We start from the raw sequence: 24,634 nt of genomic DNA, 5'->3' as shown, positions 1-24,634 counted from the left end.
TAAGGGATAAGTATTTTGAGCTAGTTAATACAATATATTTTACAACCTTGCGGTCTATAATGCAAATATGTCCCCTTTCCCAGACACACACATTGAGAGAGAAACAGGAATTCCCTAGTTACATGGCCTGTTGTTCATCTAGTTTACAACCTACTTAACACTTATTGGAAAAAGAAGTAAGTCTGATATTAACACCTACACGCACAAAAAAAAAATATCGCCTGTGATAAACAAATCAATCTTTAGCAACTGTATTAGCAGTTAACATAACATGGAATTATATTAACTGGATTAAAATAGACATTTTGAGCACAAGGATCAGTTTCTCTTTTATGGTAAAGCACTAATGAATTACATTTGCACACATTATGAGTTGCCTTTACATTGTCAGTGCAGTGTAGACTGGCCTAAGGGTAAGTGAGGAGTTAGCTCATGAGAACTAAATTACAACCCTGAAACGTGAGAGCTTTAAACAAACAACACTTATGTACTGGACTAGGAGTGTCCTGCATAAAGTACCTTCCCTTACACTTCTGTTGGATCCACAAACACAAAGAAAGGTGCCTATTAAGGCAGTGATTAATATTATTAACTAAAAAGGGTTTAAGAGGAAGATTTCATCAGGTTCTCTGAACGGGGAATAAATATAATGTCATATTGACATTTCATAATTGGCATTTGTTAAAATATGCATGAAATATATCTGGAAGGATAATCTTATCAGGTTTTCTTTCACCCAGGTACTAATTTGCATCACTTAGAAATGGAAATATATTAAAGGACACTTACGTTGCCGAATATTCAAAAAGACCATAATAAGGATTAAACATTTCCTTGGACAACAGAAAGAACCATTCTCTGGCCACACCTCCATAATCAAGTCCTTTTTCTGATTCAAATTCAATCCAGAGCCTGGCTTTTAATACATCAGGTCTCTTCACGGACATGATTCTTCTATAGGACTCCTCAAAAATATTATTTCTGTGGAGTTTCATCTCAAATCTGTTCGGTATATCAGCCTACATCAAAGGAAAAATATCATTCACATTGATCTGGTCTTTATGCAAGTAGCAGTGGAAATAAAAATGATAGTAAAAAGAAGGTAAGTATTTCCAGAACTTTCCCATTCTACAAGATGCTGGCATTTTGTCACTCCTAGAATCCATCATTGTTCTTTAGTTATTGCCCACCTACACCCTCATACCTGCATATCAGAAGCAGGATAAAGAAGCAAGAAAGACACAGAGGAATATATTTCTGAGCCCTATTTTAAGAATATCTTGGTTAATAAAAGGTAACACAGCTTCAGAGAACCTAGCCAATTATAACTGTGAAGACCACAGCTGCATAATGAAAACTGTTACAATGTCACGGGGAGCGCAAATTTGCATTATCATGATTCTCACGTTTGGGAGCTCTGCTCCAATATATTACAGCTAAGGCCAATCACTATTCCAACAACCAAAGAAAAATGCGGATGTAAGGAGAGGGAATAAACAGAGTAGAAATAAGGTGGGATACAGACAACTGGCAGGAGAATGCAAAAGAAACAGTCAGTTTCCTGAAACAGATCTCTCTGCCAATCACATTTTTAATTGCATCCAAGAACTCAATGCTATTTAGAGCCCATGAAATGCTGCATTTTAACATAGTGAAAGAAACACTGCCTCACAAGTAGGCATGCATATTTAAGGAGCTGCTGATGTACAGGAAAAGAATATCTATAGGCCCCCTGCGACATGTTTGTTTGGGGCTGTCAAAGCTCTAAGACTATTACCAAGCTAATCAATACCACAGGAAGTTAAATATTGAGCTCTTGTCTCTTTCATTTTATTAAGACTTCTAGAGCTGGTGAAAGATGGTACTTAGGAACAAAAGACTGGAAGGGGACCTCCTGAAGTCCTCTTTATTCACTAAACATGTGCTCAGCAAATCAGCGGGAACACAAGTTCTGACTGTCCTTGGAAAGACAACTGCTAAGACTGAAGGAGTAGTACAAGTCCTTGTGTCCATTTACATTTGAGCACGCCAAGAGGAAAACCAACTCATCTCAACTACGATGATATACTTCGAGAGGCAGTATTATTTGTTACTGCTTCTTTGCTGCCTCATAACTTCACTTTGCAATGTATAAACAAAAACCTGACTCAAGGGCTCAGTATCAGTTTTGGGTGAGGGGGGGAAAAAAAAAAGAAAGAAAAGAGAGATATTTCTCGATCTGTACAGGAAAACTGCAGTCTGTTTTGTTTGTTCTTATTTAACTACTTTGTTAGGATAAGTAAAGAAAACAGGAAAAGGTATTGCAATAGAGTGCCATGGCAATTATCATCCATTCTTGGGGCAGTCATTTATATTTGTCACCTCTACCACAAAATATGCATCTCAAACACAAAAATAAGCATCTCAAACACAGAATGGACAATTACTCACTGGTTTCTTTAATTTCTTTCTGAAGTAGTCATATTTCTGTTTGAACTCTCTGGAATAGGGAACAGCCTGGCAGAGAGAAAATTAAAAATGTAATGCATCTTGCAATCTAATACGTTGCATCTTCTACAAACGTTATTTAACAATACCCACAAGTTTAAACACATGCTTTTTTCTGCAGCATGATTTGTTCCAAACATGTTTATTGCAGGAAGCATGTGAAGTGCATGCAACACAATGTCTCCTTCACACTGGAGAAACTAAGGCAGAGGTTTTCATAGAATCAGGTATTTTTTGCCTCAATGATTTACTGTAATGAAAGACCATCCTTAGTTTTAAAGAAAAGTGTGAGGGAATAATCAAAACGGTCCAAAAATAGGATTCACTGACACAGACAATGTCCCATTTTAAGAAGCCATAGGCATTCTTTTATATAGCTGCTATCATAGAACAGGTGCCTGAACAATCGTCTGGCAACATTGTCCTAGGAGTCGTACGAGCAGTAAGGCACAACCCATTACTGAAGTGCTCACAATAGAAGGGCATGATACGAAGTCCACAGAGTCCTTCTATACATGAATGATACATGACCCCGGTGACTGGGGGGGGCATGGCAGCACTGTGGCGTGAGCTGGGAGGTTCTGCAGATGCCTCTGGCGCTGCCAGAGGGGGGAGAGGGGGTGCTGAGTGCCGACCAGGGGTCAGTGACCAGCCACAAATATCACTGGCAGTGTTGGCGGTGGGGTGGCAAGTGGCGACTGCCTACAGGTACCACCGGCAGTGTTGGCAGCACTTTTCTGTAGGGGATGCACCACCACACTCAGGGAGTGCATGTACACCCATGTGTACCCCCTACACATCACCCTTTTTTCTATATGCTCCACTGCCTTTTGGATCAGGTAGAAAAAATCATTAGAAAACCAAAGTTTTATCCTCATTTTGCAGATGATGTCTTTCAAATGAAAGTGAGAACGCAACCTGGGGCTCTGTGAAATTGTGATATTTGTGGCGAGTGATCTCTGGGTATGTTTACATGGCTGAATGCAATGCCTCGCAAGAGATTTACAAGTTCACACATTCAGAATGTGCTATCCTAAGTACAGGAAGCACAACCACATTTACATGGTGCTGTTCAGTATCTAATTCCTAGATGATATGAGCGCCAATAAAACTATTTACAACATTATTTAAACAAATGCCTTCATGCCAAGAATCTCAAACATTTTGCAAAATAATTTATTCCATTCATCCTTCTGGGGTAAGCAAATGGTACTGCAAAATACTAGCTCTTTTGCACCATTATGGTGCAGACACCTTTGAAGCAGAACATATTTACTTGGTGACAGCTTAAAGCTGAATAGAAAAGGATAAAAGTGTAAAAACTAAAATAGGGGAAAAATTTTGGTAGGGCAGAGTGCGAATTTGGAATCTGACATATATTGCCCTCTCCCACAGGAAGTGGCAAAAGATCTCTTGTCATAATTTGTTTAGCTCAACTTATAATGGTCAAAAGGCCTCCCCTTTGAGATTCTAGGATTTTTTTAATATGCAATTCATGATGAAAAAAGGGTACAGGCTGAATTGAATGCAAAAGTCAGAGGAATTTTTCTATACATAGACTTTTCAGCTAATGACATGAGACCCGAAGACATGTAATTGTCTTAGCCATAATGGTAAGGCTAAAAGATCTAATTCACCATCCTTACGATTTGCAACTACACAGTCTTCAAACACAGAAGCCTTGAAGAAAAAAAAGCTTTGAATTAAAAAAATTGAATAGGTTGTAGTCATGGTAGTCACATTTCTGTGCAGACAAGTTTCAATATCTACCCATTCTCCCCAAGACCTATATGTTAAGGTAATTTACTTAGGCATTTAAGGAGAGAAGGTTAGCTTTAGGATTTCATAATAGGAAAAGAAAACACAGGATTTTCTATCATATCATTAGCTTGTCTTTGCCCTGCTAGTCCTTCAGGCCAAAGAGAACACCAGTCAAAATAGTTAAGACATAAACATGGTACAGCTATAACCATTTGAAGTATGCCTTCATGGGGCAGAAAAATCATTACATTCCACAGTGACGTGCATTCTTTGAAGGCTACACTGCAAACTTCTGAAGTCTGGTTCAGGTCAACACTTGTTAGTGCGTTTATCACTGTCTGGATATAGGTTGAGGGTGGGAATGGACAAAAAATTAAATTAAACTCAATTTCACTAAAATCACTTGTTATTGACCATATTAATTTAATAAAATTACAATGGAACCTCACTGGCTTAAAGGTATCGTCAACTCTAAATCATGACCCAAGGGCCATTGCTATTCCAATCACATTTCTTCAGCCTTCCTCTTGAAAGATCTTAAGAGGTGGAATCCTGATGATCTATAAGGTAGTGAAAAGGGAAGGGCTGAAAATAAGTTAGCTTATTAAATGTTTTGAAAATATTTGAGGAGAATAAAACTATTTATTCGTTTTCCTAAAGCTGAACATTGTTCTGAAAATAATTTATCTGAAATGATCCTTCTTGAACCTAACAAGCCCAACCCTCCTGATCATGATGTCTAACCCCAACATCCTACACCATTCTACCACTCCTCTTCCATAACAAGACACAGGTTTTTTTGTTAGCTATAAAGCCTGTAAATGGATACTGTGATTTGTCAGCCCATGACATTTTCTGTCAGAAATGACCACCTTAGGGAACTGAAGATTTTTTTTCTACTCAGATTTCCAGACTCATCACAATGGGAGATTTCCACATAAATCCACATCCCTGGGGCCCAAATTCTGAGAATTCAGAGCAGACGTGGATGGCAGGATTATTTTGCTCACATGAACGTTTGAAAAGAGTCACCCTTTTCTCAGATTTCCTTTAAAAGTTCATAGAATAGAATGCTTCAAATGAAAGTGAGTGGCCATACCATTTGGGTTTGAATAAGATGAGTACTGGTGTATTAGGGATCTTTTCACATCAATCAGAATTTTTCTAGCGCATTAATAAAACTGGAGTTTTCAGTATGAGCTATGGTATACTGTGGTGCTTTTAACTTGCCTTTTCAACAGACTGCCTCACCCTAAATAATTAGGTAGTTCTACACTGTACCATGAAAATGAGTATATGTAATTTAAATTGAATGGAGTAAAAAATAGGAAGCAAATGAATAAGCTCTGAGGGCAGAGATGCAGGTTTGCTTACTAGGGTATAAACTGAGGAGAGTGAGAGAAGGGGAGAGACATGCATACACACACACGTGCACACAGAGAGATAGGCAGACACAGACTGCATTTTAATATTTGAAAGATGGGAGAGGATAGAGGCAGGGAGTCCGGAAAAGGATTTCAGAGCGAGTTACTGCTGATAAATAAATGTCTTTATTTATATTTCAATGCCTTTTTCTTGATGCTGACAGCAAAGTAACTATGCAACATTAAATTGGCTGTATAGCTTCTGTCTCATTGCTACAACAGATCGTTTCAACAGTGAAATTCTGCTTTGGAAGAGGGTATTCTCATCTGACGGACCACCTTAATGCTAAGGCTAGGTACAGACATTCAAAAGGCTGAAGTGGAATCGATCAAACCTTCGTGTGTTTCTCCAAGCTGCATAGACTGGATCAGCAGTGAACAGAACAGATGTTCACCCTCTGGGATTGGGGGAGGGCATGAAGATGCCTGCGGTGGCCTGGGCCAGCAGACTGGGGTCACTCCCGTATGCCTCCCAGTTTGTCAGAGCCAAATGCAGCTGAATGCCTGGCCACCCCCGACTGCCTGTTGGGGACACCTCCAAGCCACTGCTGTCAGCTGCAGGAGGGGGGCAGCCAGCACAGAATCTCTCCTCAGCCGCAACCCCCTGCTAGTAGTCGACTGCCAGTGGCAGCAGGGGTAGGGGGAGGAAACAGAGGCCTCCACCATGCAGACCCAGCCAGAACACTCGGGGGAGGGTGGTGCATGCCAGGAGCTTCACTTCTCCCCCACTGCCTGACCAGCATGGCTTCTCTCCTCAGCTCCACCCCGCATCAGCTGTCAGCAATGGGCAAGCGGAGGATCCCACCCCGCCCTGCCCCCCACACCAGCCAGCACAGCTGGGGTGGGGGCAGCACGTGGTAAGGGCTTTCCTTCTCTCCTGCTGCCTGGCCCAGCGTGGTTTCCCTCCCCACCCCGACCCCTGACCAAGCAGGGGAATGGGGGAAAATAGAGACCTCCGCCCCTGTTCCATCCCCATCCCCGAGCCAGCACAGATTGGGGGGCTGTGCAACAGGGGCTTGCCCCCTCCTCTGCTGCCTGGCAGCATGGCTCTTCTCCCTAGCTCCAATCCCTGCTAGCTGTCAGTGCTGAGGGAGGTGGGGTGGGAAAGTGGAGGCCCCTGCCACATGGACCTGGCTCCCCCAGACCCAGCCAGAAGGCCACATGGTGGGAGCCCCTGCTTCCCTCCCTGCTGCAGACAGCTAGCTAGCAGTGAGTGGGGCTGGGGAAAGAAGTTGTGCTGGCTGGGAGGCACAGGAGGGGGGCCTCTGCTCTCCCCCTGGGCCCCCTTAACCGCCCAGCTGCCAGACGCAGGCAGGAGGCACGGCTGGAGTAGATAAGTGCAGGCCAAGGCTAGCCTGCCCACCCTATTAGTGGGGGTTAGCAGGGACCTTGCAAAGCAGCCTGGGATGCCGGGGGACTGCAACCTAGTTTGAGTCAGGAGGGGATGTCTTAGAGAAGTTTGATAGACTGTTCTGACCTAAACCAATTTAATCTGATATTACATCCTTCCAGGTCTATCTGAGACTGGGATCTGCCTTTTTTAAACTGGCATATGTACAGTGAACTTCTGTTCTGCGACAGGTTTAGACTGGTTTCTGGTTGCTTATACAGGCTTGTACATAATGTCTTGACCTAGCCTAAATGTCACATAGAGAATAACTACATCTTGATGGAGATGATTTCTTTGTGCTGCTCTAGAAGAATGAAAGTAACAACAAATAAAGAAATTCCAAGGATGTCATACCTGTAACCATCCATCTATTAGCTGAACAGTTTCTGAATAGGAAGAATTTTCATAAGAGGATATAATGCTCTCAGATTACATTTCTAAGAGAAAGCAAAGCCAAGATTTTGGGGAATGTAGGGATTTATGGGAAGACTTACTCACCAAGTATTTTATTGGGAACTAAAAAGAATGATGATATCATTTATGCTAAGAGATAAAAAAATTAAAATGCTGCAAAGACTCCAGGGGAGATAGGGAAGGTCTGAGATAACAAAGAATTTGCCTCAATACCTCCCCTGGAATAGTGGATGGGAAGGAGGTGGGGAGGTGTGTTCCAACACCGCCCCTCCCAAACGCCATGCTGCAGCTTAGATCATTATGGTACTTTAAAACAGTCCCCACATTACTCTTATCTATGCAAGAGAAGGACGAGATGAGCTCAGAGAAGCTGCTGCAAAGAGGTACCTAGTCACCCCTCCTGCCTAGCATAAAGTGGACTTTTGAGACACAGCAATAAGCATCACTGAAAATGTAAAGTGCACACAGTACTTACTGGACCAGTAATAGCTGGATTCTGCAATCTGGGATCTTCCCACTGGGTAATTTTATTATCTGGAAATAAAAGAGGATACTGTACCATTAATTCTCTTCTATCACTCTGAAATAATTTTTTTTTTTAACAGAATTACATCTGCCCCTCACCTTCCTACAATGCCCACAGCTTAGTATTTCAGGGTTAGGAAAGATGGCATACACCCCTCATCCATTATCAACCCATCACACTGTTTAGTTGGAAATGCTCACTCAAAAATGCAAAACTACGGTATAATCCAGTATATTCACACTGCTATATTCACACGCCCACAGTGTCAATATTTAATTGGTAAATGCTTTTTCTTCAGGGATTTTTAACTTGAGCCTGATATGCATTCACCTTTGATGAAGCATACAAAAATTTCAGGCCTAAAGGTTAAAAGAACAAAAAACAAACAAAAAAACCAAAACAAAAGCAATTTTTAAAAATACCTCAGTTTTGCAATTTCAAACTTCCTTCTGCCCTTGTACAACTTTAAATCATTTCCAATCAAAATGAAAAAAATCCTGACCATCACGTGGACTTTAAGCCATCCAGTGATGGAATTCTAGTTATTGTAATTTTTTTAAAGAATACAAATATTTAAATTAGGGCCCGAATTACAATTGGGATATAAGTAGGCTCCACTGGACAAAGAGATCCTAATCCCCAACTTTACTAACAAATCTATGTACATTTTTGCCTTTCCATACAGGCAACAAGAGGCACACTTTGTTTTGACCAAAGAGATTCTTGCAAATGATACAATGGTAGCTCAATGACGTTTTTATTTGCATGTTTTTCAGAACACTGGTAGGGCAGTGGTTATACACAGTCTTACACTGATACTTCCCCCCCCCCAACTCCAGACAGCATATCCTGATAAAATTCTAAACATAATAGAAACACAACAGGAAGATGGTATCACAACAGTAAGATAATGCTCCAAAAACCAAATAGGTGGTATTTTTCATGGTAAAGCCTTAGTTAGCCATTTACTTCATTGAAAGGGCAATAATACCCGCTGTAGTATTATAAGTGTGGCTATGCACATATTTGCATGGTAAAATAGTGGTCAAGGTTTTGGAGATTATTGGGGGGGGGGGGGTTAGTGAAGTCAATAAATTGCTAGCTTGGTAATAAACATATTTGCCAAGTTTTCCATAAGATTATTGTAGGTTAACATTTTATGTTGAAATAAGAGAATTTGCTGTTCCTCTACAGCTGAAACAGACATTTCTGTTTTTAACATGTGGATTTAATTGTAAAATGACCCCAAATAAATTGGTTTGCCAAGAACTGATATTAAAAAAAATAAGTAACTGAAGAAAATTTGAGGAGTAAGAAAGATACAAACTTCCTGCAGTCTTCTTTTGGGCATGTGAACACATGAGCTTTAAAGTGCATTAGCCTATTTTAAAGCGTATTAGTGCACCACAAAAAAAACCCATGTGCTTTCACTAATGTGCATTAAAATAGTCTAACACATCTTTTTCTAGTACCTCACAAAAGAGGTATTAAATTTAATGCAAATTAGAAAAAGGACATTAATGAATGTGGAGATGCACCCATATGTTAATCATTCAAAATTATGTCACTGGTTTTGGGTTGCTCCTTATATACATGAAGTATATTGGTGCTTATGGGACTTACAATTACAGCTCTGAGGATTGAATAATCTCCAGAGAAGAGGGGCAGTAGCAGTGCAAGCCTCCTCACTTTGCCCCACCTATCCGGCTTCAATCCGTTTTGGAATGCTCTTTTCACACTTTAACCTCCCTTCTGAGCCTGCTAACCAAGGGCATGAATCAGAATTTGTCTAACTATTTGAGTTGGTCAAATATAAGATATCGGATTTACCCAAAGAACCTTGTCTGCCTTGGTTTTCTTACACACATTACTAGTTTTCATGTTGCTGATGTTCCAATGATATATATTACCATAATCGTTTATATGGAAATGCTTTAGAAAATGCAATGCTTTAAAAACTGCCCATTTTAGGAGGCAAAGATAGGATGACCAGATTAGTGCACTGTTAATACGTTCCTGGATCAACATATTCTGGAAAGAGTACCTGATTATGACTATGATTAGCTTCATGTCTAGGTTTCTTTGACTTACTTGTGACTTAAACAATTTGCAATAGGTTAAAAGGGAGGCTAATATTACCATATCCCTGCCTTACTTCACTCTTATATGGCATGAATGTCATTGTGTTTCCTTACTAATACTGTGAAGACAGACACTAATATTTGCATTGTGGAAGGCAAGTCACTGAACATTCTGTACTATCATGTATTTGTTTAATCCTAAACACAATGTTATCACAATGAAACTGGAACAAGTCCACTGTGATACCATTAGTTTCACCTTTGATGCTGGTCTACTGGTTACAAAAGGTGTAATTTGAGAACAATGCTATTTACTAGAAACAGATATCACTATCAAACATGCTTCTTGCAAAGTTTGACATCCACAAAACTAAAACAATGCATCTCAGGAAGAGGGAATTAGAGAAGAAACGTCAAATAAAATGTAAGATGTTTGACAGCTGTTACAAATTCACTGGGGAATTTTGACTTGTATGTAAGTTTAAAATTTCCTTTGCATTTCAAAACTAAAACACATGCTGAAACAACTAAGGGACCTAATGATTTTAACTCTCAAAAGGCAAGTAGTGACAGCAAGTGTAAAGGTGTTTCACATCAAGCTGTTCCCTTCTTTGACTCCTAAAAGGAGTACAGGTAAAATTGCCAATGTTTGTAGGGACTTGTTGGTTAATTAAGTTAATTACTAAAGAAATAAAGACTAATAATAATTCATAGCAATTTATGAAACAGATTAAGCTAGTTTCTCTGCAAAGAATGCATTATTTCCATTCCTTATTGAAAAACTATTCATGCAGTTTCAAAATTCATAACCTACTTTACAGGCAGTATTTTTAAACCAAGGTAATATGCAACTATGGATAAGTGTAGCAGTTAATACTACTGAGAGAAACTGGAAATCATAATCCTGTCAAGTAGATATAATGGTTTAAGATTTTAATTTTGCAGGTCTTGTGTGGCTTCTCTCTCCACTCTCATTTTGTTTCAAGACCTCTATATTTTGTAAAGATTATGTCATTAATAATATAAACCTCAGAAAAAATACCAAGCTAAAGGTTAAAAAGACTTCTGTTAGACTACAACTATATTTTAAAAGAAAAACCAACAGAAAAAAAAATCACGTTTGTTTGGAGATGCTGTAATAAGACAAATCTACAATGAAACATCATTTACATTGGAACTTCAGTACAAGAACTGGCTAGATATTAATGGATTGGGTGCAATATAACATGCTACAAATAGAAAATAAGGTCAGAATTGGCATTTCCACAAGACCTTTTTAAGGAAGTGGGAGGCAAGAGTTCTTGGTGTCATTTCTTCCACTGCCTATATTTGGACTTGTGGTTATATCCTCTTTTTTCTCATCTTATTTTCTATTCCTAGTGTGTATTTTAATTTATTTAATAAAGTGCAAATAAAGCCATGGGATCATCAACGACGACAACAACAACGAATCCAAAATATCAACAAAAACAAAGAAATATCACAAATAAAAAATGTTAATGCTTCACAAGATCAGAGAGGGACAAAGCTTGATGAGCCGATTAAAAGCAAGCTTTTGGTGAATATACAGTACCATATGAGGGCACTAAGTCTCTGGTATCAATGTCTCCACATATCAACACCTGGCGTCCTAAATGAAGAGTAAAATTATAAAGCTTTCACTTCAATATTTATTACCTCCCTTTGTCTGCTTGTTGTAGTACCTGGGTGCTTACTTACTATGGTCTATATAAAATGTTCTTCCATCCAAATGTATTCTTTCCTCCCAACCAGGCTGGAATTAGAGAGAGAGAAAAAAAAAAAGAGAGAGAGAGAGAGAGAGAAAATGTGAACTAAAGCAATATTACTGTAGCAAGTAAACTATTGCATTACTATGAGTCAGGCACATTTGCCTATATCTACTTATGATATTTATTTGGGTTCATTTTGCAGAACAATCAAGGAACCAAATTTCCAAGGTGGACTGCATGTTCATTTGGACAACAAGCACATCCCAAGTTATGACAGCAAATGTTAACAGAATTTTTGGAAAGGATATGAAACCTGCTTCAAAGCTTACACCAAACACTAAATTTATTGGGTTTGGAGGAGAATTTCATAAAGAGTTTATCATCTCAAATCTGTATATCATAGGGGTTTTCTAGTTTTTACATTTTCCTCTGATGCTGGTCATCATCAGACACAAGATCCTGAAGCAGGAGGTACAATTTGTCAGATTCAGTGCAGTAATATTTACTTCTTAACCTCCCACCTTTAAAATGATTACATGAGATGGTAAAGAAGGATAGAAGACAAAAGACTTCTTAGTACCCTGAACACTATTCAATTCTGTCACTGACTGCAGAATATACAACTACATCAGGTTCAGCCTCATTGACAACACAGAAGTTAATCTATTTTAATTTCAATCTGTTTTAAACAAGTTTAGTAAAATATGTGCAAAAGTCTGTACAAATACTCTTGCTGCAGTTTTAAAATGGCTGATTTCACCTCTGTTTAAAACATGTCGATTATTTAAATACACTCAGTGATATAAGACAGGTTTGCACTGGTTTAAGGATTTTAAAACAGTTTGAAATCAAACTATCAATTAAATCAGAGTAACTGTAATGAAAGCATCCCTCCCTGGACATCACTGTATGTCCACTTTATCTGAAATATACTACTGTAAAACACCCCCCTTATTGCTATTTTTAACTGCTCTAACATTGTGTTGTAACCTGTTAGCGCATAATTACAAAGATCTCAAATCAGGCCTATATTAGGAATAAGAGACACAAAAGTTATGGTGCCTAACAAGTTATCTAACTTAATTAAAACAAAACATCTTTTTTTCCTTCATCTAAACAGAGACAGGTAACCACGCTGGTCTGAAGTCAGGGAAGTAAAAGGCAAGGCAGGGTGGCACCTGACCGGTTCAATGAGACATAAAGCTTTCGTAGGCAACAGCATCTTTAGAAGTAGGTTATCACCAATACCAGTTAGTCTCTCAGGTGCCATCCTCTCCTGTCTTCTGCCTAACATAACCAGGGGTAGTTAAACTTCCTCCCAGTAGCTTGGATGTTGATTGTGCTGGAGGCAACCTATAGCCTTTCTGTACTTAGGTGTCCACTGTTAGTGCCATTTCACCTGAGCTTGTTACCAGCAGCAGAAAATAGTTACAAGATTCTCTAATGACACAGCTAATGAGTGTTATTGTTATCAGGCATCAATAGTCAAAAGCAGTGAAGAAAATCAAATTTTCCCACTATCAGCTTTCGTCTTTAAGAATAAAGCCTTTTATGAACTCAGAAAGGCTATGTAATGTATTCTGACTATGATGTAAATCAACAGTACATTTGAATTAAAAAATAATGCAAATATATCTCTCAGGGTTAAAGCGGTAAAGTTTTATGCAGAATGCAAAACTATCATTTAAAATCTAAATTAAACCTATATGGTACACCCCTGTCTTATGCTACAAGAGATTGGGGGGGGGGGAGGAAAGGGGAGAAGTAAGCTTGATTTTTTGAATGCCATGAAAATGACAGAGGCAAAGACATTGTTACTTCAGCAATTGTTCCTGGATTACACAGGCCTTCCCTTTCACTCCAGTGATTCAAGCTTATATAATGGTTTTGTTTTCATAGCAACATGTAATCATCCAAAGTCATGAAGCCAATAGTAAGGACACAGTTAAAGCTTCTGCAGTGCTTGAACTTTAGCTAAAGAGGTATATGCTGAAGCAAAGCTAACAAATGATCAGCTACTTCAGAAACATGATAAGAAGGTTCCAGGAAGCATATTCCTATTACACTAGTCAACTTGTGAAGAAGCTCTTTTGAGTATCATACACACACATGACTTGTCCAAGATGGCAAAGCATAGATTCATACTCAGTTGGGAAACCGACACATCCAGTCTCAAGAGGTCTGAGCGCGTATTGCGAGACATGTATACTTGACACTTACAGGAAGGGGGCCCAAATCATTAGGGTTCAAAGAAGCTTTTGATCTCAAATGTACTGGAAATTTCAGTCGTGGATCTTCCTGTAAGATAAACATGACATGATAAACCCTTAACTCATAACAAAGATGCTCAGTTTAGTGCTTAGTTTTAATTTTCATGATTTTAAAATAATAGATATTAAAATAGTTTTCATGAAGCAAAATAATGATAAGTTTGGAAGATAAGATTGGAAATCATTCATTAAGGCCAGGTACAAATTTTACACTTTTACCAATATAAATGATTAGAAACTGGTCTATACCCATAACAGAACAGCAGTTAGGCACACAGACTGGTTTCACAATAGTAGAATCTGGTCTAAGATTTGCACTCTCCAAAAGGGCAAATGTGTGTTCTGTTCATATTAGAATATAATTTTGTAAGGCTTTCAAACCCACGTGAACACCTTATGTTACTAAAGATGCTCTTATCTGGTTGCATTAAGTCACATACATTGTATAACAGTATCAAATATGGATGCTGTCCCCTTTTCTTAATCAATATTCAAATCAGTAAGACATTTATGGCACAACAAGCTGCTTTACAAATATTGCCAAAGTGCAAGCTTGCAAGTAGCTATGAAAATCAAACACAATAAACCAAACATCTTGTTGAATAACAATTCACAATATGTTTGGGGTTTTATTCCTTCTGTCCATTTGTCATTGTTCATTCCTAATTTTTTGGCACACTGCTATGTAGTTTGATAACATCCTTCTTTTCCCTTACTGTTATGCATAGTGATCAATCAATTCCCCGCTGGCGAAAATCATCTGGGTAGGAGTTTTACCCTGAAGAATTTACTTCTGAAAACAAGTCAGGCTCCATATGAGGATGCACCCAATTAGACTTAGGTTTCTAACAATTATTGATCACAAAGCTAATTAAGATCAAGTACATTCCTCTTTCAAAACACTGTGGCTTGGCTAACTAAATTCAGCATGATACACGAGCATCTTTTGGGAGGAGAGGACATTATGGACTAGATTGTGCCATATTATTTGCAAACTGCTACGTATTTGCAAGTTATAATCAGAGGTGGGGATTGAGAGTTTCAATATTTTGGTTTCAATATCACTTCATCAGAGTAGTTTGTTACAGTTGCGTTATTCCATAGCTATTTTCTATTATTTTAAAATCAGGGAAGAGCAAGAAGACTCTCCTTAAAGGGCTTCTTTTGCCAGATAAAATAAAACCTTAACTCCCCTGTTTGCACCTTATTGGTGAAACCAGCTTAAAGGTCTTGGTTTCAGATATACACCACCAATTTGACAATTTCCTTACTATGAAAGCATGAGAACCTGTTGTATTTGCTACCAATAGAAGACTTGTAACCAACAGCTGTCACTGCACAATTTAGCTGTTTAAGCCCAGGAAGAACTGAAAAAGCAGTTTGGCCATGTTAAGGTCTTTTTTTCTTTTTTCAGAACGATATACAAGAGAAACTTGGATATTTGTAACAGAACAGCATATTCTGAGTGCTGCAGTAAGGTTTATGTTTTCCCAGTGACCTTTTTACTGGCAGAGGGAGGAGTAATGATGCAAGAATGCATCTTCTCTAGGGATGACATTTCCTGGATGTCAGATTAAAAGAAAAAGAAGATGGTTGGCAACAGGGCCTCAAGTCTTTAGAACGGACTCTCTCCGTGGTCTGAGGCAGCCTGAATTTACTGTCCGTCAGAGATACCCAGGAAGTCTCATCTTTTAAATCACATGAGCTTTTAGGGAGAGTGACATTATTGCCAGATGATGGAGGACTATTTTGATCTATTCTCAGTTTATTTAGTTGTTGCTTTGTTGGAGATGGGAGGAGTTCTCCAGCTTTAATCCACCATATTTTAAAATAACTATTCAGTGGACCACAGTAAAATGCATCTCTCTTTGGCTTTTGCAGATTTAAATAAACAAATCAGCCAGCCAGAAGAAAGTGTTCTCTTTCTCATGATTTTGGATGGAGAAAGAAACAGATAACGATGAGCTTCTTACATTCTTTTTAATATATACACATTAAGTTTATGGTGCACTGTGGTAAACTAATGTAAAGACATCCTAGGAGAAATAAATCCAGATACAAAATTGTTTGGATTTACCTGGATTTACTCACATACACAGTTATTTGGGCTGCTACAAGATCAAACCTAACAGCCATTGTTGGAGGCCCTGAATATTTGTGGTGATTATTTGGCATCAGCATGACATAAAACAAACGCAAGTGCATGCTGTTTACAATTAAATCCAACCAGCAACAATTATATTGCAGTGATGATGTAGAAAAGCTGGAATATTCAATTGCTAAACTAGCTCAAATTACTAAAATCAATAGCTTGTTTTGGCAAGGCACAATGACGCCATATGCTAATCCAACCATTTTTTTTCTTTTAAAAATGTTCACCCTCTATTTCTAGAGTTCTAAATTCAGTTTGGGGATTTGAAATAACAATAATACAAGTATAAGGTTTAAACTGCATATTCATATGTAAACGATAGAGAGTCAGGCTAGTTAAAACTATAAAAATTAGCAGCCGCAGCTCAGAAAGCTACTCAAAACGTAAAATGTAAACTCAAAACGTTCTACTAAAATTTGAATGCCTGTCTAGATTTAAGCCTTTTCTGAATTTAACAAAGAAAATTCCATTAAATTTTTTTAAAAAATGCCAAAATAAAATGTAATTGTTCAACAGCCTATTTTATAACATGCAATCATGAATTTTAATGTTACTTACTAAACCTTCAGTATACCGTAGGCTGACAATCAGACAATTTTCAAAATCGATACCATTACCTCATTAATTGTGCTGACATATGACAAATTAGTATTTTTTTCCAGATACTTTGTTATTCCATAGACTGGCACCAGATCAAACCTGTCTTTCACACCCAATATGTATCTTGACTATTTACTATATTTACTCAATGTAAGCCAACCCTGATTATAAGATAACTCCCCAGTAATTAAATGCTATATATAGAAAATGCATAAATTTGATATCATTTTCCAGATATAGAATGTAATTATTGGAGGTTTACCTCAAATTTGTCCTTCTCACACTGCTATGGCAAGGAAAATAAAATCTGTGGGGTCAGGTAGCCCCTTTGCTTTCTGCTTCCCCTTAGCCTATTCCCCACTACCCTTACTGTCAGACCCTGCTCTCCCTAAGCACATGGAAGCTAGGAGTAAATTAAAAAAACTGAGCTTGAAAGAAACACAGCGGTAGCAATTTCTTTATAGTACCCAGAATTGATGCATGTTAACTTTTTTTTTTTTAACTGCTGCAAGTTTTAGCACAGGTACTCCATAAAAATACCTTTAAGTAGCATATTGGCACCTACTTATACAGCACCTACGTACAAACTTTGCATGACATTAGTCGAAAACTAGCAGGCTCATGATTTACTATACATAAGTCACTATATGGTAAATCATGAGCCTTCTGGCTTTGGAACTATATTATAGTTCACTGGGCTGGGCCTCTGGAGAGTCAACAGTGTTTCAAACCATGGTGACCCCACAGCTCAGCAGTGCTCAGTATGTGTTTGCACTCCAGATACCCATTGCCCCACAACAAAGGAGCCATGTACTAATTAGTCCCCACTCATGACTGGAACTGGGTGTTCTTCTCATGAGTTTTGGGATCCCCAAAAATTATATGTAGATGAGGCACAGGGCAATTTGATTCTGGCTCCACCTCATGGAGGGCAGGGTCACACCAATCATATGCACCAGGCTGAGAACGGGTTACAGATGGATTCTATGTGAACTGTTTGGGATCCCATTTTGTGATATTTGCCACACATTAAAAGCCGATGAAGAAAAAGGAATAATTGGAAATGGGAAAGAAAGGTGCAGCTCAGCTGAGAGTGTGAAGAAGAACTGTAATGTAGGTAAAGTAGAGGCTCACCATGACTTGAGAAAGTCAGTGCTGAGGAGGACTACACTCAGTGGACACAACCAATATACCTTATTCAGGTGGGTTTCACTAACGTATCCTTGTGGTAGGTTCCTATCAGCATGTTTGCCCGATATAGGCAATGTGCTTTATAGTTAGAGTCAGTGAGAGCTGCATTTAATCAGCTTCACAGTTGGTTTTCATTATTGAGCACATGCTGCTTTTAGTAGCAGTTCAAAGATAGACAATGTATTTAATACAGTTTTCTTGTATGCAAACGTAAAAATGAGGGACTGTTTTCTCCATGCTGATTACGAAGAAAAACCTTGTTTTGTATTTGAGTAAATACAGTAGTTTTCTCCAAAAATTCAGTTGTATTATGAGGGCAGCTATCACTTAAGCATCCTTTGTCATCAAAGTGCTTAAATGTGTACCTAAGTTTAAGCATGGGCTTGAGTCTTAGTGAAGCCAATGGAATTATGCATATGCTTCAACAGTCTGATGACCTGGGTGCAAATGCCAATGAATGCGCCACTGTATAAGACACGTTTGTCCAGATAAAAGAAACTACTCTTCTATACTCATTATGGAGATTTTCAAAAGTACTAATAGGATTTAGATGCCCAACTCCCACCAAAAGTTTTTCAGGGGCATTTGGGCCTTTGAAGAATTCTCTCTTTCTATGATTGTATTTAGGCTAACAGCTTCCTACAGTTCTGATTTCAAAGCTAAAATTCTGGAATGCACAAACACCAGCAACTTAATCCAGTTCTTTCTCAAGGCTGCACCCAAGCTGAATTACTCCACACAGAACTATGAGGCAAAATTTTCATGGTCAAGCAGCAAGAAAAAGAGGCAGCTCACCATCCTTTAATAATTTTGTATTATTTGGGTTTCCCTTTTAATATCATGGACAATTGGGAAAAAAAAGAAAAAAGAAAAATGCAGGTTACTGCTACAAGACAGCTAACATAATAGAAACAATAATGGGAGAAAAAATTATATAATGGGAAAGAAGTGAAAAGGGCAGTGAAATACAATAAAACTTGAGATAGCTGCCAGCTGAAACAGTGGACCCAAACCACATTAGACTTGTGCACCTCTGAAATCTAAACTCAGATTCAAATTATGCAGATGGAGCCAACTATTTAAACTCCAGAATGTTCAAAATGTCCTGGTTTCTACAGATGGAAACTGAATATAATATTATTATTCATTCAAAATAACAGCCATCTAAACCGGTTCATCAAGTATATAGTGTATAAAAGGCAAAAAGTTGAGATGTACACATCTACTACAAATGTACTTTCTGTGGCTAAGTGTACAGACATAAGACTGCTTTCTCTAATAGTAGGAGTTACAAAACCACAGCTTCCTTGGGACATGAGCTTTCTAGGTGTATTATCGCTATTCATCTGTGTATTACTACTGCATCTGTTCAAGGATGCATTCTCCTAGTTGCTCTACAAACACATGATGCAATTCTCCTTTAATTAAAGACAAGGCATGACAAAAATATTCAACAATAAGACGTAGGTGATGCAGGAAGGAAGAGAAAGACAACAAATCAGGAACATTCAGAAGACACTAAGAGACTTCAATTCAGGAGCTAGAATTCATCTTACCCAGGTAGTGGTTTTAGTATTGTGATCAATGAAGAAAGGCCTGCCATTTGGAGCTATTCGCATCTCCCAGCCAGGCGGCAAGAAGCTCTGTGTCACTTTATGTTGTGGTTTAGGAGAATTATAAGGTGAGGGCTGGGGAGACTGAGGATTCGAAAGGGTATCCTTTACAGCTCGGCGTGCAGGAGAGTCCTTGGAGAGTCCCTGTGGAGATGAACAACAGGAAGATTCCACATATATCATTTATATCATATTGTGAATGATACTTGATATCATAAGTGAACAGTTATTCAGCAGGGATATGAGCTATATAAACAAGGTAAGGGCTGATGATAAACTCTATCCTTATCATTCATTTATGTTGAAATTGGCTCTTCCTTTCTACATATTACACTTTGGAAAGCGGTCGTGTTCCATCACTTTCCTCAGCCAGTGACATAGCTATGGAATCTAAACTCTTTCTATACTGCCTCCTCATAAAGATAAAACTAAAATTTTATATAGAAAAGATCAAAATTCAGGCAATGCTTCACTATATATATCACACTCTATCTGGTTAGAAACAAGAGGTGAACAGAAGGCAGTGTTAGATGAACAGATTATTCCTCTCTTCCAAGTCTATCAGTTTGCAGAAAATTCATATTTTAAATAATCAGCTTTATTCTTCTTTTGCTCTTTATACTTTTTGGTTATCTCCTAATAAAAAAGTTGCTTCCAACTGCCTGGTATAATCTGTGCTATTTTTTTTTTACTAACCAGAAGAGTACTATATATCTATACACACTTATTTAGAAAATTAGTATAGCTGATTTGCATAGAATAATTTAGTATTAATATATTAAAATACTTAATTGTAAATGTTTTTGATAGGAGAACAGGATGCCTTATTCTTTACATAACCAGATTTTATTTGTTTCAAGCTGAATTTAAATAGAAATTAGAATTCACTTAAAAGTACACAAAAAATGAACTTTATTTTTTTTGTAAATTAAATGAATACATGGAAAGTATGTATGAATGGAAAGTACTCAAATTAATGCATGGAAAGTTATTTAGTAAAATATGTTTTACATTGATAACTGACTCATTAAATGATTGCAGTCAGTCACCCAAGCTGATATTTCTTCCTGGTCACTACATCCTTCAAGATTTTAGAACCAGCAGGTCTCACTATCTGATACTTACACTTTTTTAATGGATTAAAAGTGGAAAAAACAACCTTCCCTTTTTTTCAACTCCCAATTGGCTTTTCAACTTTGACTGTATTAGCCACCAAACAGAACTAGCTGAAATGGAGAGAACAGATTCTCTGCACCTGCTGAAGTGGCTTCTACTGTCAAAAATTAATAAAGCACTTCAAGCTAATGCAAGCCCAGGTGCTTAGCCAATGACTGACAGTAGCTCAGTAGTTGGTTTAAATGTTGGTAACAAATATTCTGCTTGTTATTTTCATTTAAACAATTCAAAATTGTTTGATGTACATTGATAGATTACAACAGATTAGGGCCTTACTGTTCGGTATAAATTTTGATTTCAAAGTTTATTTTACCCAGGTTTATTTAAAACAATAAATAAAAAGTAACATTCTTTTCTGATATTTAAAAAAAAATGTGTATATATCTCCTCTCTCTTCAACATAAAGGCTTAGTCTTCACTGATCGTTGCTTCATTGAATGACACAGACAACATTTTGGTTCCTGCTGCCAGAACAAAACTAATGACTACCCAATAGAAAATACCCAGGCAGCTGAGTTTCAACAGGTTGCCTCCCACAACATTATTTTCCATCGTAGTGTTAAAGTTCTCTCCTGGGCAGTGGGAGATGTGGGTTTCAAGCCCTTCATACTGAGGAGGTATGAGGTTTCAAGCTCTTCATGCTAAGAAGGTATTAAGCCCAAGTTTTCCATTCCTTTGTTGAATGCTTTAACAGCTGCACTATTCGGCAAAACCTGGTTATCACCTTATTTCCCAGTATTTCACTGAACTGAGTTTAATGTGACTGCTCCCTGAGCACAAACAGAGTGCATCTACACATTCAATTCATGTGCAGCAAGAATCTCTGGTGTATATTGCACTTTAGTTTATTGCTTTTGGGTGCCATGTTTGATAGTGTGCCCAGGATCACCCTGTGTTAAGTCAGTTTAGAGTAGCCCCAGCTGGCACGGGACTTGAGGGGGGCACTGCTCCGACCCAGAAAAACATGCTGCGGGGGAGCTGGCTAGGGCATGAGAGTGCTTCACTGTGGGGCTAGCCAGCAAGCAATCCCTGCACTGAAACACCCTTGTGCCCCAGCCAGCCCCGTCAACATCTACATATGCATTGTTTTCGAGCAGAAAACTCTGCCATAGGATAGTACTTGTATTTGGAAATACTAACCTACAACCAAGTTAATTAGCTCACTCCATGCTACTAGCACTCCACATGTAAACCCTAAGATGTTTACTGCAGAGCTAATTAGGCAACTCTATGGTAAACATCTCATGTAGACGTGCGCATAAAGGAACAGGCCTCTCTGGGGAGTTAGGTACCATGCAAGAACTAATCTAGACTATAATGGAGTGAGTGTTAGATACCTAGGAAATAAAACTGGAGAAGTTCTAAGTACATGCAAAATATCAAGTACAGGTGAATAACGAATTTGGAGGCACCATGTGAACACAGGAATCAACAACATTTTGTGGCTTGTGAAGTAGGACCAAAAATGGATTGTTCTTTAGGATTTAGGGGCATTTACTGACGTGCTCTGGAACGGCTGGGGGGAGAGCGGTTCCAAGAGCTGCTCTAATTGAAGCGCCCAGAGCATCATGTATATCAGCATCCCCATGCTTAAAAAAATGGCAGTGGGGGCACTTTAACTAAAGCTTGAACAAGATTTAAAGCATCCCACCACCATTTTTCAGCACAGGGATGCTGATACACATGACACTGGGAGCTGCCGGAGCACGCAATTACTGTGCTCCAGCAGACTTGATTGAGTCTGCTCTGATGTGCACGTCAGAGCAGACTCCCTGGTGCTCTAGGTTCCTAAATCCTGTTTAGGCACCTACAAAACAAATATGGATCGACCCCTCAGTTACTTGCATCCTGAGAAAGTTCTTCAGACATTTTCTTGAGGAATAAATAACAGCATATTGTTGTAATGGAAGATTATATTTAATATGAGTGTATGACTATAATCAGCCAAGATACTAGATCTTGCTGCCAAAAGTCACAACCTTAACTACATATGTATTCACAACTGGATGTTGGATGCTTAAATATGTATTTCAAACTTTAGTCTGTTCTCTTCAGCATCACAACATTTTTGGAATCAAAGTCACATTTTCAGAAGTGGCAGTCCCGCTGTCTTTAAGTGCATGTAGGCTGCAAAAACTACTCTGGAAAAATTTTTGCATCAAAGTTGACAGCTAAGTCTACACCAACAACGAATTCCTAGAATTATCTTCAAAAGTACTAAAAGAAAATTAAAATATCCTACTGAAAGAAAAAGAATACAACCCAAAAGTTTTAAGCCAGTCTTCCTTCCAAGACTTTCCAAACTCAGTCTGCATGGCCTTGCTTTACAGTTCACATCATCCACTTTTCAAAATAAATGATTCAGCTTTTGAGACTATTTCTAACTTGATGTACTAATTTTAATTTCTAATTTGACACATTTTAAAAAGGAGCAACAACAATGCAAGTATTATAGTGTATACACACACAGTGAAATGAGCTAATGCTACCAAACAACCTGCAGGAGAAAGAATATTTCCCATACCAAGCAGTGACTGTGAGAGCTGAATAAGAAAGAATTAGAATACTGTTACACAAAATAAAGGTACATGTGGAAAACACTGCTTCAGAAAATAGCATTGTTGCAAGGCAAAACAATAGATAAGGAAAGAAGAATGGTTGGCTGCAAAACTGGAATGAATATAAAAAGTTAAAAGACAACAAAAAGAATGAGAAGTCAGGACAGAAGCAATCCTTGTTAGATGAGACACGATTTCTCACCTCAAGTGGAGCAGATAAAGTTACTGTGGGTGAACTGAGGCTACGAGGCCGTCTTATCTGAGGTTCACTGAGATGGTTGTTACTGTTTGTTGCTGACCCAACTGCACCATCTTCTGCAAGCTAGTTCAGAGGCAAAAAGAAGTTTAGCTAAATGTTAGAATTATCTTAATCCATAGTTAGACTGTTAAAAAAAGCTGTTGCTACTCTGTTAATTTTTTTTTAAATAAGTATTAAACAGATTAATTTCAAAAGCCATGTTCAATGGAAGCAAAAATTAGTCTCATTAAAATAATAAAAAATGACCCAGGCTATCTATATTAAGTGCTACATGAATAAAATCTTCCTTTGGAATTGGATTCTAAAATGTACAACTTACTTTACGCATCTGTCTCAAATTTTGAGCACTGTGTCCATAACTACATTTTTATTCTTCCCTTAACAGATACTTAGCAAAAGAATTAACTTTAATTACTGTAAATCTTCATCTTCATGGTTACAGGCAATCACTTTGTTTTGAATTGTCACCACAATCCATAACTTGTTGCTGTTTAAGAGCCTTGCAGAGCTCTTTCACAAGTGATGTATACCTAATATATTTTAAGCATTTTGTTGCAGTTTTTAATCAGGATAACAATCTTCATACCTGCATAATGGGCCGAGTCCAAGTTGTGGTTCGATTGTTATGATTGACATAATAAGTACGTCCCTTAGCATCTTTCCTTTCTTCCCAGCCTGAAGGTAAGCCCGGTGTTGTATGCACATAGGCCACTGATGGCTGTTTATGCAAGAAATTACCATATTGTTATTTGTGGTAACTTGAGAAAGATTAATTATCTTCAGAAATCTAATACTTTTTTTTGACGTATGCCATTCCTAAACTCCCATGCCAGGAAACTAACAGGGGTTACAAAAATGAACTGGAAACTATGCATCATGATAGAAATTGCTTTCACTTTTTATGGCTTTCCTTTTTATTTACTCCCTGTAGCTGTGATGGTAAGCAGCAGTCAGAGAGACCATTTGGTGGGGAGAAGAAGAAAACAAAACAAAACAAAAAAA

The 24,634-nt window shown here is 38.1% G+C and overlaps 1 protein-coding gene across 8 annotated transcripts in view; it reads right to left on the bottom strand.

Moving 5' to 3' along the window:
* Positions 1-24,634, bottom strand: part of NEDD4L (NEDD4 like E3 ubiquitin protein ligase) — a 347,734-nt gene that overhangs the window by 34,981 nt on the left and 288,119 nt on the right. For 4 of the 8 annotated variants that reach the window (XM_090037858.1, XM_090037861.1, XM_090037854.1 and 1 more), the window contains 9 exons: positions 24,219-24,350; positions 23,576-23,695; positions 19,583-19,783; positions 14,034-14,111; positions 11,803-11,857; positions 11,657-11,713; positions 7,952-8,010; positions 2,431-2,496; positions 790-1,019 (listed from right to left, as the gene is read on the bottom strand). In XM_090037858.1, the coding sequence (XP_089893984.1) occupies positions 790-1,019; positions 2,431-2,496; positions 7,952-8,010; positions 11,657-11,713; positions 11,803-11,857; positions 14,034-14,111; positions 19,583-19,783; positions 23,576-23,695; positions 24,219-24,350 (998 nt within the window). The remainder of the gene's footprint in view (positions 1-789; positions 1,020-2,430; positions 2,497-7,951; positions 8,011-11,656; positions 11,714-11,802; positions 11,858-14,033; positions 14,112-19,582; positions 19,784-23,575; positions 23,696-24,218; positions 24,351-24,634) is intronic. The other 4 variants (XM_090037859.1, XM_090037860.1, XM_090037855.1 and 1 more) reach the window with 1 other exon arrangement.

The sequence above is a fragment of the Crocodylus siamensis genome, chromosome 3 (genome assembly GCF_052110815.1).
Source record: "Crocodylus siamensis isolate JL-2025a chromosome 3, ASM5211081v1, whole genome shotgun sequence".
Lineage (NCBI taxonomy): Eukaryota > Metazoa > Chordata > Crocodylia > Crocodylidae > Crocodylus > Crocodylus siamensis.
Note: the sequence above shows the minus strand (reverse complement) of the source record. Positions and strands in the feature narration are given on the sequence as shown.